We start from the raw sequence: 10,539 nt of genomic DNA, 5'->3' as shown, positions 1-10,539 counted from the left end.
TGGAGCCCCTCGTGTGGCCTCCCCTGCATGTCAGTTTTCGGGGAGGTGGGCATACTACCTGGTGACTCAGAGTTCCCAGGGAGGACGCTCCAAGAGGCAAGCTGAAACTGCAAGACACCTTCAACACAGAACGTCGAATTCTATAGGCCAAGCAAGTCGCTGTGGGCGACCCAGGGTCAAGGGGAAGGGAACTAGACTCCCCCATCTCTAGGAAGAACAATGAATAATCTGCGTCCATCTATACTCTGCGGGTGCGGAGCTGTAAACTCCTAAAGCTACCGAATCCAGACGCCCCATCTGGTTCCAGGCCCCGTCCCTGCCACGCCTCTCGTGTTTGGGTTTCTGAGAGCGTCTGCCCCCCTCACTACACACAGCCTCACAGTGATGCTGCCGTCCGTGAGTGGGTTTGAGAGGGTCTCTCCTCCTGGTACCCACTGAGCCAATTCAACGTGGTGGGTCCCAGGCTCTAGAAGAGAAATCCTAGGTGTGGCAGCAAGAAGTTACCCAAGGTGTGAGCGGATGAAGATGGGGAGAGAGCCGCTAGCCCGTCACCTTTCTGAGTCTCCGTTTCCGCATCTGACACATGAAAATGGAGCTGTTTGCTCTCCCTCCCTGAGTCATCATAACTGAGTAACTCGAAAGACTCGTCCTGTCATTTGCCTGCCCTCTCAGTAGTTCATATCGTGGCTCCCATGCCCGTGATTTGGGGTCACTTCACAAACCTTCATGGGAGGGTGCTTGTCCCCCATCACTACCTGCCTCCATGACCTTGGCAAGCCATTTCTCCCCAGGAAAACATAGTGGGAGGTGGTTGAAATAATTGGCTTTTAAGGACCTCGCAGCTCTGGAATTCTAGGATTCTGAGAGGCTGGGGAGAGGGAAAGGTTGGCGCAGTATGACTTGGGGGCAAAGGGGCAGCTAACAGGCAACGAGTAAGGGAGGCAGCCCCGGGTGGAGTGCAGGGTGGGGTTTATGGTCCAGGGTAGGAGCACAGACTATGAGGGGAGCAGGAACGTGTGTGTGGGGGGGGGAGGGCGGGGGGGACGACTTGGGAGCTGGGGAGGGAAAGGGTGAAGTGAGTACTAGTGGTTGACCAACGTGATCCTCCTTCTTGTCTGTTTCCCGCTTCCTTGAAGCTTCGAAGATTTTTTTACCCCTCTAGGCCTTTGCACATTCTGTTCCCTCTGCTTGGAAGACCACTTCTGCCCCAGTAGCCTAACTCCAATCATTCTTTAGGTCTCTCCTAAATGTCTCTTCTTTAGAGTTTTCCCTGAAGCCCCAACCCAAATAAGAACATCCCCTTACCTTCCTTCCCAGCATCAATGTTCCTTCCTGGCCCCAGCTGTCTTCCTAACGACCCATTTCCTGGTGTGTTATCAGCCCAGTGTCCATCTCCCCACTACCCAGGAGCTCCCAGGGAGGCAGGACTTGGCTAGCACCTGCGAAAGGAACGAGTGGATGAGGACGGCCAGACTCACTGGGTTAGAGGCCACACAGGTCCCCATCGTCTGGGCGGCAGAACAGGATCCATGGCAGCAGGTGCCAAAGAGAAAAAGGGCTTTCCCAGTGGCCGGAGAGGAGCCCTGGCCTCTCCCCTGCGCACCCCCCGCCCCCCGCCGCCCCAGCCTGGCTGGCTCGCTCACACATGCCGCCAACACACAGCCTGAGCCGAGCTCTAGAACTGCAGCTTTATTGAAACAACCGCGTCCGCAACTAGAGGTTACATTGGGGGTTTTGGGGTGAAGGAGACAAAGGGGGGGCAGGGGCTGGGTGGAGACAGAGAGCAAGGCAAAGGGGTGAGGACGGGGTCGTGTGACTGTACAACCCCAGTACCTTCCCCCGCTAGTGAGGGTCTCCTGTTGTGCTTTGACCTTGGTGGTGGGTGGGCCTGGGCATGGTGGGGGGCGGGGGGGGGGGGTGCTTCTCTTCCAAGTTCATGAGGCCTCAGGGCTGGAGCAGCCCCCTCCTCCCTGTCCTTTCTCCTGGGGGGGGGGGGGTGAAGGCCTGCTGAGATGGCCACCCTGGGCAGGAAGGGTGCTGGAGACCATGGAGGCAGAGGAGCCCCGGAACTGGGCTGAGAGGATGATGTGGGTGGCTGGGGGATGCCAGGAGGGAGGGCGTCCAGTAGGGCTCCTGGGAAATGAATGTGGGGACATGAGGGAAAGGGTGGCGGTGGGCAGGTACCATCTCTCTGGGCCTCCACTTACTCACCTGCACAGTGGGGACACTGGGTTCAGTGGTCTCTGGTCCCTTCCAGCACTAAGGGTCAAAGGTCTCCAGGGAAAAGTGGTCCTTCTGCCCCAGCAACACACTCTCTCTCTCTCTCTCACAAACACACACCCTTACACACACACACACTCTTCACACACACTCTCTCACACACACTCTCTCACACACACACACACACACACACACACCCTCACAACACACTCTCTCACACACACACCCTTACACAAACACCTCACACACACACTCACACACACGCTCAGATACACACATAACACTGATTTAACAGAGAGGAGGTGCTTACCCCGCCTTTGGAAATGGGAAGGGCCCCCTTAAACCCAGAACCTCAACCTGTTTCACCCACCTGTTCCTGAAGACAGACATGGGAAATACCCCCGTCCCCTTGGCCTGTCCAGGGAGAAGAAAACCGGGACTTGCCCCTGCTCCCCAGGCCCTCCTGGCCCTGAGGGGAAGTCAACAGGATGACGACCCAGGACACCCTGACCTTCACGCCCAGGCCGGGCTTGTGTGAAGGCGGAGGGGCGGAGGGGAAGCAGTCCCTCTGTCTGAGGACCCGGGGTGGGCGGGCTGCTGCTAAGCCGGTGTGGGCAGGAGGAGGCAGCCTCTAGGCGGCACCCAGGCCTGAGCCGGGGCGGGAGGGAATGTGGCCTGGGTGAGAGGCCAGAATTTGGGACAGGGAGATGGTACCTCTCCCAGGGCAGGGCCCAGACACTCGGAGACAGGGCAGTGTGACCAAGCTCCTCCCGGCTCCCTGGCAGGAGGCCCAGGGGCAGTAGCCAGTGGGCCGACACCCCCAGGGCTGTAGCACTGCCTTCCTGGGCTAACTCCACTCCACCGGGCTCTGTGACCTGGGCCAGGCCCTCCCGCCGGGCTTCACCTCCTCAGGCACGGACAGCCTGGGCAGGGCTTTCAGGAGCACAGGGAGAGGAGGACAAGTGGGAAAGGGGTCAAGGGGAGAGCATCCCAGCAGAGGGGTTTGGTTCGCGGGCCTAGCTCGGCACCCAGGGGGCTGTCCAACAGTCCCAGCAGGACAGCAGGGCTGAGGCGCCCTCTCCTACCCGTGCAGCACCTGGCCCAGGAGTGCCTTTCTTCCCAGACACCCACATGCAGGGGTGGGGTGGAGGGGCCCTGACGCCCTGAGAGCTAACCCTGCACTCCCAGTTTTAAGGCCACAACAAGCCTCAGCCACCCGGCCCCAGAGGGGAGACGGCCATGGGGAGATGCTGGGTCCAGCCAGCCTGTTCTCCCCTGGGCTGCGTCTTCATGGGCCACCTACCAACACACAGATGCCGACATCCACAGGCACACAAACATACACAACACAGGGACACTGACACAGGGGGGCTGACACACACGCCTATAAGTTACCCAGAGACACACAAAGGCACTCATTCCTTGCAGACCTCCTGGCACAACACTAATGCACAGAGACGGGCTCCCCCTGGGCACTCACAGGACACCCACATCCCCACATCCCCACATCCCCAGCAGGCCAGCTGCACACACACACACACACACACACACACACACACACACACACACACACACCTCACCCCTGCACGCGAGAACCAGGGACCTCAGTGTCTCACTCAGGCACACTGGTGGCCTGGGCCAGCGGCCTCAAGTCAGGGCTGCCCAGGCCGTGCCAGCTCCCTCAGCAGTGCTCCCTGTCACTGCCCTGCCTTGCACTCTCTGTCCATGTCACCAGGTCCCCTCTCCAGACCAGAAACCCAGGGCGCGCGTGTGTGCAGTTAAGTTCAGCTGACGTATGTCAAGCACCTTTTCTGCACTGGACGCTATGGATGTGGAGGGGAACATAGGACAGTCCCCCTCGTGGATAGCCAGGGCAGGGACAGGTGTGTCCAAAGGCCGTCTGAGGGAAGTAGGCTTGGGGCCAGGGGTCACGAGAGGCAGCACTGGCAGGTGGAAGGCCAGAGCTCCCAGTCTTAGGTCCCCCTGAGGAGCGTCCCAGCGTTTCCGATGCCAGGCCGCATGCCAGTCAGTGAAACCAGGACCTCGGGGTGGACTCAGCACTGCTGCCTCCCAGACTCTGCTGGCACGGACCTGCCCCCAGGCCTGGGAGGCTCTGTTGGTATATTCCGTCCACTGGGCAACGCCCGCTGAGGATTTCCAGGGCAGGCCACTGTGCCGGCCAGAGGTTGGGATGGGGTGGGGAGGGATTGGAAGGCTCAGAGGAGCTCACAGTCTAGTTGGGACCACAGACCCTGCGCAGATGGGACCGTTAAGGAACAATACCTGCAGGCGTGATGGCAGCGTGTTCTGGGGACCTGGAGCCACTCATTTCGGACAGAGGCCTTGGCGGGCCAGGAAGGCAGCCAGGCTGGTTGGTATCAGGAGACCCCGCTCTGGCCCTGGCCCGGCGCCCACCCGCTGTTGGTGATGATGGTATCAGGCCTGGCAGAGCAGTGAGACGGGCAGCGTTTGCCTCGGTTCTCGCCTGCCCCTGGCGTCGCTGCCTCTTCCCTGCAGCTGCCCCCACAAATACTCCAGGAGAAGCCCCTTCCGCAGGTGCTTGCATGCCAACAGGGTCATCTGTAAGCTCCTTGCCGTTCAGAGGGTGAAAGGTAGACATTCAGGCGATGGCAGGCAGCGCGAGAAGACAGAATAGGGCTAGAGCGGTCCACATGGCTAGCACCCCATAGCGGTCCCGTCACTCCTGAAGGTGGGCATGCACGCAGACGTACACAGGCCCTCACGGGGGTGAGGGGCAGACCCAGCCTCACACACAGACACGTCTTACTGCACACGCAGACTCATACTTGCACACACTCGCGCCAGAGATGTACCCACAGAGCCACACAGACACACGGGCCCACACACATGCGCACACATGCACACCCAGAGACACATGCACACATGTGTGAAGACTCATCCTGGAAGGGGCCTCAGGAGTGATGCTGAGGAAAGGTCTAGATCCCGTCATGCCCAACTCGGGCTCCGACCCAGGGCCCAAGGACCGGAGCCCTTTCCCAGCTGGGGCATGAGCTCAATGCCCAGGGAACAGCATGACCAGCAACCGCCCCGGCCCCAGCCTACAAGGCCCCCCTCCTTCACTGGCCCTGGCTGGGACAGGAACAGCCCACGGGACGCCCTACACACCCTCCTGTCCAGGGCAACCCCTCGTGCCATGTACATAAGAAAGGCAGGCTCCACTCCACTGCCAAGATCAGTGTCCGACATGGGGATGCAAAATCGTGAAGCAGGTCTTCTCTGCCCCTTTCAGAGTCAAGCCTCACCCCAGTCGGGCCTGGCCACCACTCCCCTGGCCTCGGAGATGCGGCTGGGGTGAGGGTAGGCCAGCCTGCTGGGTGGGGACTGAGCGCTCAGGAATCCAGATGCTTCAGGGCAGGGGTGGAGGTAGTGGAGGGGGGGGTCAATCTTCAGACTGCCAGGCCCAAGAACCCCATGCCGGGTCCCTTTAAATGGGGCACTGGAGGGAGGGGGGATACGACATCCCAGGAATCAGGTCAGGGGATCTGGGGGACCTGGGGTCTCCACCTTCTGGCCCTTGCCCGGGGAACAGAGTTGCAAGCAGCAGGGTCTCATCTTCCTTGTCCTCTGCACTGGGCATTCACAGAGCTCACAAAGTCTCCCCACCGCACCCCGTCCCCTTAAACTGACCCCAGCCTCCCCCCTCCCAGGGAGTCCCAGAGTCCGGGCAAGGCAGGGCTCCTGTGCCGGCTCCCTTCCTGGTAAAGCCATGGGTTGGAGCTCAGCCTGAAGTTAGAGACGGGGCGAGGGCAGACAGACCGCAGATGCAGCCAGGACAAGGCTGCGTGGCGCCGAGGTCCCTGGGGTGGCAGACACCGTTCAGTGCGTCCCCGTCTCTGCGGTAAAGAAGGTGCCGGCTGGCAGGTCGGATAGAAACTTGTGCTTTAATATATCTCTGTGTGAGTATGGGCGTGAGTGTGCGCATCTGCAGGGCCTCCGCGGGGCCGCTGTCCTTGTAATCTGCTCATCCTCGCAGCCAACGGAGGCCCCTCCTTGTGGGCCGCCCCTGCCCCGGGCACCCCGGCTGGCAGAGGTCAGTCTTTGGTACGATGCAGACACTTTGGTGTGCCAGGGGCGGGGTGGGGGGCCGCGCAGCTCTCATCATCTCTGCAGCGCCAAGAGGAAGATGGCCACGGGCCCCCAGAGCTGTGGGCGGGGCTGGTGGGGCACTCCACTGCCCGGCATCACCACCACTGCGACAGGAGAGAGGGAGACAGCCAGGCGCCTGTCAGCCTGGAGGACCAGGGAGCCGCAGGCAGGCGGGTGGCTGTGGGAGGGCCCGTTACTTTCCCCCTCTCTCTGGGGACCTGAAGCAGACATTGCCCTCATGCACATAGACACACATCAGCACGGACTTGAGGTGTGTGGTGTGGGAGTTAACTCAGCCTGCAGGGGTCCGGGTCCTGGCTGTGTGGCTAAGACATGGACGTTCACTGGACCTCAGTGGGTCTCAGTTTTCTCATCTGTAAAATGAGTCTAATAGTAAGAGCCATCCTAGAGGACTGCTTTGAGGATTGAATGAGCTCATGCGTGTACAGGTTTTTGTATCTTGCCCGGTACATAGTGATTGCTCAGTAAACCTGAGCTGTTATGATTGCAAACATCTGGCCCCCAGGGGGAGCACACGCTCACATCTGGATCCACGCACACAGATATATGAAGATAGCACAGGAGGCACTGTGGTACGAACACAGCCAAGCACTCACAGGAGGGCAGGGTCTGGTCTAACTGTCCCACACACCCCACAGCCTGAGCCGGGCTGGAGCCTGCGTGTGCACCTCATCACTGACGCGCACAGCTGTCACCCAGCCTCTCCTCCCCCTGACACAGGTGCCCACCCCCAAAGCCTCCCCCAGACTCATCCCCCTTTCAATCATCACCTTTATTGGGATCTATCTGCTTCCGGGGACACTCTCCCTTCTTCAGTGTGACATCGTCTATGGCGATATCTCCCAGGTAGCCTGAGCCTCGAACCCCCTCAAAAATAATCTGGGGTGGGGTCAGAGAGCAGGGAGCAGAGGTTAGGGAGGTTCTGCAAGACAGACTGCCCGCCCCCCGCATCCCCACACCCTGCTGCTTTCCGCATCAGCTCCCAGGACTCCCAGGAACAACACGGGCCTTCCGAAGTGATTCCCGCCCAGAGCACCCGTCCAGGGGCTGGGAGTGCCTGTGAGGGGCTTGGGCCGGCAGACTCACCTGGAAGGGCCCACTGGGGTTGATGGGCACGTGGGCCTGCTGCCACACGTTGCCCTTATTGCCACTGAGGGACCACGCGTGCGTGTCCAGGGCTCCTTTGTTCCGAGACCGGACCAGGAGGTTGAGGGAGCCTGTGGTGGACGTGAAGAGAGGGGGCCAGTGAGGTCTGGACAAGGGCACCCTCCGCCCCCACCACTGCCCGCAGCATGGCCCCTGTCGGATGGGCCTTTCTCTCGTCACAGACTGGTTCGGTGTCCGTTCTCCCTGCCGGGGTGGCGGGGCTAACAGGGAAGAGTGCCGTTCATCAGGGCAACCTGCAAATTTTCTTTCATTTCTCCCCTTCCTTCCTGATCAGCTAACCCCCCGCCCCCAACACACACACACACACACACCCTTCTGCCCTCTCGACAGGGAACTGGTCCCAGGATGATGGGTCCACGTCTGCGCTCACAGCAGGATTCCAAAACACACAACGCACACCCACGATACGTGGGATGATTTCTGGAGGTACAGCAACCAACTACAATTTTAATACTTTTATATGTTTTAAGAGGTGAATAAAGCTAACCCTTCGAATCCACGATTTCTCTAATAGTAATCGTGCTAAGATAAAGGCAATGAGTTGGTCGAAAGAGAGACTAATAGTTATGCCACACAGCTGTGGTGAAGAGTGAATGTAAAGTTTTGGAGGCACAATCTGTGGGTACTGAGTCCATCTGCCCACAGCCGCAGGCCTGGAGTTCTGGAGGCGCTGGGGGACAGGGGAGGCCCATGGATTAGCTAAGAACACCCAGGCCATGGGGCGCCCCTCCCTGGCTCTCCCAGCCTACCCTGAGCCCCCGGCTCTCCCAGCCTACCCTGAGCCCCCGGCTCAGAGGGACATAAAAGACCCGGCTCAGAGGGAAGAGGAATGGACGCAGGCGGTGCAGGGTGGCTGGCATAGCTGCCCACAGACAAAGCCACACCATCTGTGACACCAGACAGACAGACCCCCTGTGGGGGAGAGCCACCAAATGTTACCTGCTGAGATGAAAGGACTTGGCTTGGACCAAAAAGAGCCCTCGAAACACAAGGTCTGGGGACAGCTGGTGCCTGAGCTGCCAGGTAGAGTGGGGGGGAGGGCAAAGGAGGGACCGGGACAGCAAGAAATGCCCCTTTCCCCAGCAGCAGATACAGGCCTGGGCAGGGGACCCTCGCCAGCAGATGGGGCCACGAGAGGGCTGCCACCAGCACCCAGTGGCCAGGGGGTGCCACACTGACTCCAGCAGGCTCAAGCCCCAGTGCCTTCCGGGCTCCCCACCAGCCCCGAAGGGACCTCTTTCTCTCCCCCTTCCTGGAGATCTCCCCCTGTTCCTATCCCACTTGGGGTCCAGCCTCATTCATACCTTTTCTTCCTCCTGCACCACCCTGTCCCAAGGACACTGATAGGGGAACCCCACTTTTCACTGTACAAACAAAAATTGAATTTCTGCCCCCTTCCCTGAGCCCCCCATCAGCTGCAGCCCCCAGGCCCCGCCCGCTCTCCGCAGGGGCGTGGCAGTTATGGGGAGTCCCATCTGCTCTTTCCTGCGACTCCTTGAGGGAAAGTCTGCATCCAATTGCTATTGGTTCTCAGGAATTAAATGTGAGAATTTTTCACAACTGTCATCAGGAATGAAAGAGGGCGTCCATGGGAGCTCAGGATTCCAGTTACCTCGGGGCTTATCATTCACTCAACTAATCGAGCGCCACAATGTTCCAGGCACTATTCTAGGCACCAGAGATACGTCCGTAAGACAAGGACCCTGCCGGGCGCGCTCTCTTGGTGACAAGCACTGGACAGAAAATAATTCAGGGCTGCCAGGGACCTCTCTGAGGAAGCCTGCATGAGGGGACAGGAAGAAGGTTCCAGGCCAGAGGGACATCATAAGCAAAGGCTTCTAAGGCAGGAGGAACCTGCCTTGAATATTTAAAGAAATGCAAGGAGACCCGTGTGCTCAGCCCACGTGGTCGCCAGAGGAAGAGCAGGAGAAAATGAGGCCAGAGAAGCAGGCAGGGTCCAGTCAGGTATGGGAGGCCTGTGGAAGATGGAGGGGAGGGGACAGAGCCGGAGAGTCGCATGGACGGACAGGGGTCCCCTCCACAGCAACCCCGCGGACAGTCTTCCTGTCCAGGGACAGGACAGACCCCTCTTCTGGGCACATCTGACGCTTACAGGGTCCTTTCAGCTAGAATCAAATCTGCCCCCAGAGGCTTCCCCTAACAGCTCGTTCCACGCCCTGGGGAACACGGACAAGTTCTGGAGCCCACACACCTGACATCCCAGCTCCCAAGGCCTGGTTTCCCGGGGCCCCACTGCACCCAGCATGCTCCTCCTCTTGGCAGCTGGGTCCCAGGCCCCTCCTGAGTTGGGGATAAAATGACCAACTCTCTGAGTTTGCCTGGGATGTGGGATTTTCACTATAAAACTGGGAAAGACTTGGGCAAAGCAGAGTTGGTTTCATTGGTTACTCGAGCTGGGAAGCAAATGGAAACAGAGGGCCGGGCAGAGCAGCCCTGGTCACTCCCCCCCCCCCCCCCCCCCCGCAACACACACACCTAGGGCAGAGCAGGCAGCCTTGGTCAGTCCCCCCGCACCTACCCCAGAGCCAGCCAGGGGCAAACTGGTCTGTGCGGATGGTCTGGGGCCCAGGGTACGAGGTCCCTCCACCCCATCCCATTCCAGTTCACCCGTTCAGCCTGACCCATTACGTGGGCTGTGCAGACTCCTCCATGGTGAGCCTTTAGGTCTACACTTGCTTAAAGTCTCTCCTCTACTGGGCAGCCTTGGAGAACAACTAAGTGTTCTGTGGCCTGGCGAGGCATGGCCACTGCAACGCACAGTTCAGAGGGAAAACAAGGCTCAGTGTAAAATTGGGGGTTAGGGGATGGGGGTAGATGTGTACTGCTTCTATATGCATACAGTATCCCTAGGAATTTCCCCAAAAATCTAGGACAATGATTGCCTTTGGGGTGGGGCTACAGGGGGCAGAAGGACTGGGATGCAGGGACTCTCATCATGCACCTTTTGTGCCTTTTGACCCATAGAGAATATGTTACCTCTCC

The 10,539-nt window shown here is 59.5% G+C and overlaps 1 protein-coding gene across 2 annotated transcripts in view; it reads right to left on the bottom strand.

The window, feature by feature from the left end:
- Positions 1–2,002: 2,002 nt before the first annotated feature.
- The window catches only part of MDGA1 (MAM domain containing glycosylphosphatidylinositol anchor 1), a 56,260-nt gene continuing 47,723 nt past the window's right edge, over positions 2,003–10,539 (bottom strand). For both annotated transcript variants that reach the window (XM_036317767.1, XM_036317768.1), the window contains 3 exons: positions 7,456–7,586; positions 7,140–7,248; positions 2,003–6,452 (listed from right to left, as the gene is read on the bottom strand). In XM_036317767.1, coding sequence (XP_036173660.1) covers positions 6,361–6,452; positions 7,140–7,248; positions 7,456–7,586 — 332 coding nt within the window. In that variant the 3' untranslated portion in view covers positions 2,003–6,360. The remainder of the gene's footprint in view (positions 6,453–7,139; positions 7,249–7,455; positions 7,587–10,539) is intronic.

Source organism: Myotis myotis, unplaced genomic scaffold (genome assembly GCF_014108235.1).
Source record: "Myotis myotis isolate mMyoMyo1 unplaced genomic scaffold, mMyoMyo1.p scaffold_m19_p_7, whole genome shotgun sequence".
NCBI classification, from domain to species: Eukaryota; Metazoa; Chordata; class Mammalia; order Chiroptera; family Vespertilionidae; genus Myotis; species Myotis myotis.
The sequence above is the reverse complement of the archived record's forward strand: the minus strand, read 5'-3'. Positions and strand labels throughout refer to the sequence as shown.